Source organism: Gadus morhua, chromosome 19 (assembly GCF_902167405.1).
Source record: "Gadus morhua chromosome 19, gadMor3.0, whole genome shotgun sequence".
Taxonomy (NCBI): domain Eukaryota; kingdom Metazoa; phylum Chordata; class Actinopteri; order Gadiformes; family Gadidae; genus Gadus; species Gadus morhua.
Window position 1 is genome coordinate 21775280 of NC_044066.1, and position 10017 is coordinate 21785296.

The 10017-nt window shown below is 45.8% G+C and overlaps 1 protein-coding gene across 8 annotated transcripts in view; it reads right to left on the reverse strand.

Moving 5' to 3' along the window:
- nrf1 (nuclear respiratory factor 1) overlaps window positions 1–9700 on the reverse strand; it is a 29496-nt gene extending 19796 nt beyond the window's left edge. For 6 of the 8 annotated variants that reach the window (XM_030341644.1, XM_030341643.1, XM_030341642.1 and 3 more), the window contains exons 1-6: window positions 9567–9700; window positions 7741–7870; window positions 6769–6913; window positions 2283–2397; window positions 1796–1922; window positions 587–727 (exon numbers count right to left, since the gene is read on the reverse strand). In XM_030341644.1, the coding sequence (XP_030197504.1) occupies window positions 587–727; window positions 1796–1922; window positions 2283–2397; window positions 6769–6913; window positions 7741–7809 (597 nt within the window). In that variant the 5' untranslated portion in view covers window positions 7810–7870; window positions 9567–9700. Of the gene's footprint in view, window positions 1–586; window positions 728–1795; window positions 1923–2282; window positions 2398–6768; window positions 6914–7548; window positions 7871–8785; window positions 8889–9566 lie in introns of those variants that run through there. The other 2 variants (XM_030341637.1, XM_030341641.1) reach the window with 2 other exon arrangements.
- Between the last annotated feature and the right edge of the window lie 317 nt (window positions 9701–10017).

Consider the following 10017-nt stretch of genomic DNA (forward strand, 5'->3'; position numbering starts at 1 on the left):
TTGTCTAGAGGGGAGTAACTGAGCGGCCCCTCCCCAAGTGGTACAGCCCAGGTGGGCCTTGAACTGCGATTGGTCAGAAAGACGTAACAGCATTGAACTCGCTCGAACAGAGAGACACACAAACACAAACCTTTAAGGAGTTTTTCACCCGCTCCGTATCCTAGCTTGCCCCAACAAGTTTGTGCGGCGTGCTTGTTGTTTTGTTTCCGGTGTAGCTAGATCCGGTATGGTGTTGTCGTTTTTCTAACGTGACGAGTTATTGCTAGAAAGCAGGTGAAAAAACTACAACGTTTGCCAAGCAAAAAGAGCGTTAACCGCGCGATAAAAAAATTAACGCCGTTAAAATATGTTTGCGTTAACGCCATTAATAACGCGTTAAACGGACAGCACTAGTATATAATATATATAAAATAGATAGACCATATTATTGAATTTTGATCCACCTAAATCCATCTCTAAAGCTTTATCCATCTATATATATATAAAATTGTATGGATATATATTATCTATAATTATTGATCCTATGAATCTGTATCTAGGCCTGTGAATAAATACCCTACTCTAGAGTCTAGACCACCGCTCTCACCTGCGTCATCTTGTCCACCGACACGGGGATGCCGTCGATGGTGAGGGGGGGCAGCTCGGACGCCATGTCCCCCCCCGCCGGGGCGTGCTCCGCCAGGGCGTTCTCCAGGTCCTCCAGCATCATGCTCTTGTATTTCCTCACCTGGGGGGGGGGGGAGGAGGGGGGAGAGAGAGAGGGGAGGGAGGGGGGAGAGTAGAGGGAGGAGGGAGAGCGAGAGGGAGGGGGGAGAGAGAGTGGAGGGAGGAGGGAGAGAGAGACGGGGGAGGGAGGAGGGAGGGGGGAGAGAGAGAGTGGAGGGAGGAGGGAGGGGGAGAGAGAGATGGGGAGGACGGAGGACAGAGAGAGACGGGGGAGGGAGGAGGGAGAGAGACGGGGAGAAGGGAGCAGGGAGAGAGACGGGGGAGGGAGGAGGGAGAGAGACGAGAGAGGGAGGAGGGAGAGAGAGATGGGGAGGGAGGAGGGAGGGGGGGAGAGAGACGGGGAGGGAGGAGAGATACGGCGGAGGGAGGAGGGAGAGAAAGAAAGGGGAGGAGGGAGGGGGAGAGAGACGGGGGAGGAGGGAGGGGGGAGGGAGAGAGAGAGGAAGGAGGGGGGAGAGAGACGGGGAGAGAGGAGGGAAAGAGACGGGGGAGGGAGGGGGGAGAGAGAGATGGGGGGGAGGAGGGAGAGAGAGGAGGGAGGGGGAAGAGAGAGATGGGGGAGGAGGGAGGGGGGAGAGAGATGGGGGAGGGAGGAGGGAGGTGGAGAGAGATGGGGGAGGGAGGAGGGAGGGGGGAGAGAGATGGGGGAGGGAGATGGAGGAGGGAGGGGGTAGCGAGAGACGAGGGAGGGAGGGGGGAGAGAGAGAGACAGGGGACGAAGGGGGAGAGAGACGGGGGAGGGAGAAGGGAGAGGGGAGAGAGAGACGGGGGAGAAGGGAGCAGGGAGAGAGACGGGGGAGAGAGAGATGGGGAGGACGGAGGACAGAGAGAGAGATGGGGGAGGGAGGAGGGAGAGGGGATAGAGAGATGGGGGAGGGAGGAGGGAGAGAGAGACGGGGAGGGAGGAGGGAGGGGGGAGAGAGTCGAACACTTCAGTCATTTGGACAGATACAAACTTGCGGTACGGACATTATTCCAATATATTGATCAAGCTCAGAGCAGCCTTCCTCATTGTTAACATGATTGTAGTCATGAGGGTTGAGTTTCTAGGAACAGCTCCTGCACTCACCACGTTCTCCAGAGGGGCGGCGCCAAACACCTTGAACACGGGGTTGGGCTTGGAGGGGGAGACACACAGAACTATGGCCTGCTGGCCAACTCTGGTTGTGTACTCGTCCAGTGTGGCCCTCAGCTTCCTACACACAAACAGTTATTCAAACCACACATCACCAAATTAAGTGGCATTAGGCACGTAGATTAATGGCTAGTGAGTTTGACCCCCAGCTGAAAGTATCTGGGACTGGATCCCCATGACCCAAGGCTGCAGTAGGCATCCTTGAATAAGATGGCCTCACCCATCTGCGCCTTAATAACATGCATAACATGTGTAAATCTGGACCAAAACGTGTGCTAAATTAATCCATAGTAAATAGCGAACACAAAGGGCTAAATGCGGCCTGTAAAGTTGTGTGCAGCCATGGCTTTGGGTTGGTGTTTAGGGTGGAGGTGACGGTGGTGGTGGTTGATGTGACGGTGGAGGTGGACATGCTACTGACCTGAGCAGGCGCGTCTGCTGCCTCTTACGGATTGAGGGGTTGGACTCAAAGATGTGCGGTCGCTTCCGTTTCTTTCCCGTTGCCACGGCAGCGGCGGCTGCCATGCCAACTGGTCCTGGGAGAGAGAGACACATACAGAGGTTTGAGTTTAAATAAGAGTGCGTGTTCATAGACCACAACCTAATTAAGGGGCCTATGCATCTATTCTGATTACTCAAAGGGTTTGCTTATTAAAATCAATGATCTATCGCCAATCATTACTGTTTCTTATTTAGAAATAATTCTGCCGTCCACAAATACCGTATTGGTCAGAATATAAGACGGCCTTTTTCCCCCTTGAAATAGGTCCGAAAAAGTCGGGTCGTCTTATATTCGGGGTCTAGCATTCAGAGCGCAGTTTCTCTTCTTCGCCTCTCCCTTTAAATGTCAATACACATTCGCGGCCGCAGCTGGCGCCAGAAATAGGTTCCGGGAAGAAGTAGTCCAGCGTCCTTAACAACCAGACCGTTACCGGTGTTTAAAGACAGGCTGACCATTTAGAGACAAGTGGCTCAAAAGTGGGTCAGGTCAATCAACAACAGCGGAGGAGCTATGATGCCAATTTTAAAATAATGGTCGTCAATAAGGCAGAGTCAAGTAACAACTGCCAAGCTGCCAAGAAGTTCGGGGTCACGGAGTGTAACGTAAGAAGATGGCGAGCACCAAAACAACGTCTCAAAGATGACAACAGTCAGCGCAAATCCTACCGTGGTCCTCAAAGTGGTCGTTTCAGTGAGGTTGACCGGAGAGTTTTTGAATACGTCAGAGAAAACGCGCTTTGGGAGGAGCCGGTAGAAGCGGAGCAGCTGGGGAGTGATGACAGCGAGAGCGAACACAGCGGGGCAGAGGACGTGTGTGAGGGATAGAGAGACATCGGGGGCGAAGTTTGGCGAATTTTAGTTAAGTTTAGTTAAATATGTGGCCTGTATTTTCTCTGTTATTTAAAAGAATTCAAAATGTTGCTTGATTATTGCTTGACATTAATTTTTAATCATACTGTACATAGGGTTAGGGTTAGGGTTGAAAGTGCCTTGAAAGTGCCGTGACCTTTACTGGCATTATTATTATTGTCATTAATATAACAAGTGTTTAATTCACTGTGTTTTTAAGTTCTTTGTTCTGCAAATCTGGTCTGCAAATCTTTTTTTCTAAATGTTTGTGTTGAAAAACGGGGGGTCGTCTTATAATCAGGGTCGTCTTATATTCGGACCAATACGGTAGTGTGACTTTCGAAACACTACATGGTAATTTTTTTTTAATGTTTACGATGGCAATATATACTAGTTTTCCCATATCTTACTGCGTATTCATGTCAAACTTCAGTGGTCTATCTCTGTTATGTTGTGGTAGTTTGAGTTGAACTAGGAGTAATAAGACATTGTTGGCTGACGTAATGGTGAGGGACACATAAGAAAGGCATTGCTGGTCGAGCTGCAAAACAGCTCAATGGCAACCCCTGCTGGTTTGTTAGCCACACTACCATTTAATATAGTTGTTGTGAAATGACTGCAAATTCTCAGTATAGTTAATAGCTTCCACTGCACCAGGACCAAAATAACTGACGCCACTAGAAAACCAACCAATCTCCCAAAGGTTTTTCCTAGAAAGGTTTTGGTTGGATGATTGTGAGATTACATTTTCTAAGAAATGATTGTTTTATAACATGATGCACTATATACTTCTGTATAGTATTCAACACAATTTCCTTACAATAGGGAAAAATAAATGGTCCAGGATAGTTTGTTGATTCATCAAAAGGTTCTGGGATCAATCCCCAATTGCATACTGGTAGGTATCGTTGAGCGATACGTTTTTGGAGATGTATTTGGATGAATTCATTGTTACTTGATGTCAGCCAACTCAAGTTCTCTCCTGAAACCACATTAATTGTGCAGGCTCTGCAGAAGTCTCTGCAGAATGTTGTGTACCCCCGCCCCTGCGTGGGCCAGGGGGTACGGGGGACCACTGTGTGTAGGGTCTCCTTTGCTAACATGTGAGGGCAGACTAGGGCTGGGCGATATATCGATATTTAAAATATATTGATATTTTTTCAAACGCGATATGAAACGAGACCATATCGTCAATAACGGTAACTCCACAGTAACTTCAAGGTTTCTCACTCCGCGAGACCCAAACATAAAACATTAAAGGTCCCATGACATGAAAATCTCACTTTATGAGGTTTTCTAACATAAATATGAGTTCCCCTAGCCTGCCTATGGTCCCCCAGTGGCTAGAACTTGCGTTTGGTGTAAAACGAGCACTAGCTGTTCTGCTCGCCTTTGAAAAAAACGGAGGCTCAAGCGCGCTGATTTGGAATGTCTTGGTCTGTCACAAAGCATCTAAGCTCCCACCCTTACTCTGCCTGGCCCGCCCAGAGACGTTGGCCCTCCAATGAGACACGACCGAGCGCCACATGTGTGTGTGAACACACACACTGTAACGCAAGTGTTTCTTGTCGGTTCTTTGACGTCTCTTGTATTTCCACAACGAGACTGTATTGGGGGTTATCTGAGCCATGGTTGAGAAGGAATTGGGGGAAAGGAACTTTGGCTTTGACTCGCTGAAGTACATGAACTGCGACATGCCTCCCGTGTGTTCTAGAATATTTACAGAACACGGCTAAAGGCTATGTACGCCTCGCCATTGCATACATCCAGTGTAAACAGAGCGCATGATATCGATATCGAGAGATATCGATATCATGAGATATGACTTTTGGTCCATATCGCCCAGCCCTAGGGCAGACATCCACAACCAAGCTCTGCTAAGTTCCTTATCTACTTCTAATCTAACACATACATGCATTAGTTTAAACTCAAGCCCTGCCTTTGGAAGATGTATCTGTGTATTGACTGGGTCACATGGGCCTATCAGTGACACAACCATAAGACACGCCATGTTGCTAGAACTAATCAATTAATCAAGCCGTTGGCGATCTGCGTCCGACAACAAAAACACACTTGTTGTGTTGAGTTTTACATAATAACTAGTGGTGCGGTCAACCCTCACGTTTTGGGAAGCAAGTGATAGTCAGCGGATCGGCTGACTATGCAAAAAAATAAATAATTGTGCGTTCACGCCCATGTTTAAAGGACAATTCCGGTATTTAGCAGAATGAGCCCCCTTTCTGGTTGGTCTAGGATGAAATATAGTGGTTGACACCAAAATGTTGACTATTGGTCCTGTCTCAGGTATTTGGCAAATTTTGAATCGCCCCTGCCAGCTTCAGAATGGCTGGCTTTGGGCATTCACAAACCTGTCCTTAAAACAACCCTTAACGTTTTCAGAAATATGCAGCTCACCGAGTGGTTAGTGGTGTTCGTTGATGTTCCTAATCAAGTATCGTAGTGAAATACAGTTTGTCGTTTATTTGGCATTTTGTAAATCCCATTGAAACAGAAACCAGACCGGAAACCAAAAGGGGGCTGTTTATGTTTGGTTGTAGTCTTTTCGCTCGGTTCTCCGTATCAACAGTAGGGCTCGAACCAAGCAAAAAGACTACAACTAGTCCCCCTTTCTGTTTCCGGTCAACGAGCAATGAAAAAACTGAAATCAACGGACTTACAAAATGCCACAACAGAAACTGTATTTCGCTACGATAATTGAAATGAAAAAATAAATAAAAGATGAGGATGTCTGCAATGCCAGGGGAGAGCGTAGACTCAACACTCCCAAGGCAATGCACACATCGTGAATTTAAAGTTGTAGATCCAGGTCTGCTGTGCTTCCTTTGGACACAGGTTTACTTTATTTTATTTACTATAATGCCTCAGTTTGCACTTTATATTGTTTTAAATTGTTCTAAAAAAAACAACGTCTTAAACTAAATTAACTCAAGGACTTCGAGTTATTTTTTTATTTTATGTGGACACAAGCTATTTTTTTTTAATATTCACTATGCTTAAAGGAAGCAGGATTATTACCTAAGTTTTCACTGTATTTTGTTTTTACACGTTTGAAGATTTTATTTAAAGTCACATTTGTCTCGTTATCTTTTTTGTTGTTGTTGATCCGAAAATGATCCGACCCGTGACTCAAAAACCGTGACCCGAACCAAACCGTGAGTTTTGTGATCCGTTGCACCCCTAATAATAACCTATCGTTTAACTGATTGATTAATCTAAGAGACATTGAATATATTTGGTTTGTTTCAGATGAAGAATTCAGCTCAATCAGTTGGACGTTCCGTACTCCCTGTTCCGCGCTCCCCCCGTTCCGTTGTGGGTTGGTTTGTGGGTTGGTTTGTGAGTTGGTTGGTTTGTGAGTTGGTTTGTGGGTTGGTTTGTGGGTTGGTTTGTGGGTTGGTTTGTGAGGGGGTTTGTGAGTTGGTTTGTGAGGGGGTTTGTGAGTTGGTTTGTGAGGGGGTTTGTGAATTGGTTTGTGAGTGAGTTTATGAGTGATTTTGTGAGTTGTGCCGACCTCTGCTGCGTCACATTTAGCTAACCTGCGGCCGCCAGGTGTGCTGTGATCTCATCGGTGCCCGCCGAGTTCAGGATGTCCGTGTCATCATACGGGTCGTCATCCGGGGACGAGGTGGAGTCTTCGTCTGCGCTCATCATGGTGGCGTCTGTGTATGTGGTCACGTGCACCTGAGGGAGGGTCGGTAGGGCTGTCAAGAAGAGTTCCTGAATGGCGTTTACCAAAAGGGCTGCAACTAACTTAGAATCAAAGTCAATTAATCCTACAAATGGCATTCCATCATTTGTTTAGTCTACAAAATGTCCCAGCTAATAGCAAATGAAATCATAATTTACCTGAGTCCAAAGTGATATATTGACTGCTTGATTTAACTGACAAGTAACCAGGAATACATTTTTGTTTTAAAATGAGCCATGAACCAAATATTGGAATTGAACTGAACTTGTTTGGTAATGGTCCTAGATAATGACTTATTCAAATTGTTGCAGCCATATATATACACATATATATATATACACATATATATATATATATATACATACATACATACATATATATGTATATATATACATACATACATACATACATACATACATACATATATATATATACACATATATATATAAACGAGATGAGAAGGCAATAAATGTACGGTAACAACGGTTACTGTTGTAAGCAGAAGATTACATACACATATTTATTTCCAAATTCCTTACGTATATCAGTACTTAGTTTGCATAAACATACATAACTCCCCATGCACAAGTGACTTTAAATCAGGTTGCTATTACATTTAATAAGCTACCTCAACAGGAGGGTTTCGATCACGTGATCTGAATTCCATGAACGAAGTTCAAGCTGCCGTCTGGTTCTTCCTTCTAGTCTTTAAGTTGTTCTATTAGTGCTGAAGAAGCCCATGACGGAGGCTGGAACGCGTCAACATCACGTGGGAGAAACCCTTCTGCAATTCTGGTGGCGAGCGAGCGGAGGACGGCACCTGTTGGCTAACGGCGTGCGCTTCGATGGTGGTCATGTGCTCTGTCTGGTGAACGCTGTGCTCCTCCATTACCTGCCTCCTCGTCTACCAGTGTGTGGGGGGCTCTTCTGCCGTGCGGTACACTGAATTACTACGAGACAGAAGCAAGGCTAATGTTATTTATTACAGGTCTCTGTTGAACACCCCATTCTGGTCGCCGCGGTCATTTCAGCATAACAGAGCTCTGCTATGGACGCCTTCAACAGTAGCCTCGTACACTTTTCTTCTGAGAGAAAGTAATAAAAATATTTGTGATATTTAGTTGTGATATTTTGTGTCCGATTATTGATCATTTCCTCAGTAAGTAGCCATGTTATAAACGGGATCATGTATCCTTCAGAGTGACTCATGAACACTTTCTGGTTAATTCCCAGAAAGACCGGCTCCTTGTATGTTATCCCTTACTTACCACTTACTCTCTATAACCGGCCGTCTTTAACCGATGACACCGTGGACTTAGCTATTGAAACAGTCGCTTGGTAGCAAACAACTTGGATGTCAATAAAAAATATAGAGAATAATCATTAGCGTTAATATTTTATTTCAGGTGTTTTGTACACCCCACTTTAGAGATAAATGCAAAATTGCTGACTATAGGCCTACACAATGAATAACAAAGTATAGGGCAGCCATTTTTATTTCAAATGTGGCCATACAAGCATCAAATGTGAAATAATAATAGCCCAAATTGATTTACATCACCACACAATTCAATAGCTCTCGATATAGCAATTTAAATAAAGGTGGATTTTGGCACATTTCAGTTTGAGTATATAAACCTTAACACTTTTTATGAATCTCTCTAAATGTCTCAGTACTATGTTATTAAGATGGAATGACCTAAAGGGTGTAACACATGCTTGCAATTGATGGGAACGTTGTTATCTAGGGAATTTGAGAAAGGGGTGGATGTATCCACTGTTTGTAGTTCACGTTCAGCACTAACAAAAACACGTTTACTCGCATCACAATGTAGGGTTTGACATTGGGATATCTTATTCCGCACATGATCACTTGGTGAAATCCCAGCATCCATCCTCCCAGCGCTCCCACCAGGTCGGACCCGTTCTTAGTGTGCCCCCAGTACACATCCATCCTCCCAGCGCTCCCTATGGGTCACAGTCCCATTATTAGTGTGCTCCCAGTGCCACTGACATCTCCACCGTCTATTTATATGCTACCGATTTGTACAAAAAAATACAACGTCCTGAATGCATTTAATACCTGGACCTCATTATCCAGCAAAATCAATATAACGACTCGTTGGAAGTCGTTGTAAACAGTGAGTAGCAACAGACCAGGTCTGATCAGTACCAAACTAGACGTGGTGTGTTGATTAGCATTAGCCTGAAGTTAGCGGTACATTCAGTCTGGCTGCAGCTCGCTACGTTCGGCTAATTAGCTGGCTACTAGCATTCGATGGCAATGCACAGATCTCACATATAAACATCGACTTTAACAGAGCGGTTGGTCGTCGGTGTCCGCCGACGGTCAACAGACACCGGACCGGGCGGTAAAGGGTGAACGTTTAACGGAAGAGCGTTGGCGCCATCCCATAATAAACAGACCGCTAAAACAGGCCCAGCGGCCTGCGATCCCCCCCCCCAGCTAGTATTCTGCTTTATCTGTCCGTCTTGGTGCTGAATAGTGTCGCGACGAAATCAAAATAAAGACTGAAGTCCGTCTGCTGTCAACATCTAAACAATCTGCATCTTTCAGCCCGACGCTACCGGGTCGGTGGTGCGGCTGCGCCGGGGCTGAGTGGAGGTTGCGCGGTAGGGCCTCACCTCAGAGCGGCTGCGCTGTCCGGGTTCTGCGCTGTAGCGACGAGCGGAATCCGAGTAATGGAGGACAAAGAACCGCCAGCCGGAAACACACCGCAGCCGGAAACACACCGAGCCGCGTCCCGCCGAGCGACTGATCTGTGATGCCAGGCCACGCCCACTTCAAGATACGGATCGGGCCAAGAAAAATAATAATCAGCTTTTCGCCGGGACCCCCTGTTAGTGCCCGAGTGGCTCACCGCAGAAGACGTGGGGAATGTTTGAGTTTGGTTTATAGCTTAGCAGTATGTGTAAGTATAACGATCATGTTACAAAAGCAAAGAACATAACACTTACAGAAAAAAAAACAGAACATAAAGAATATGTGCGTGATGGTTATCGATCTAACACAGGTTGTGTGTACCATAAAATAATACCAGATCATTAACTTGTTATGGTATACTAAGATTAATAT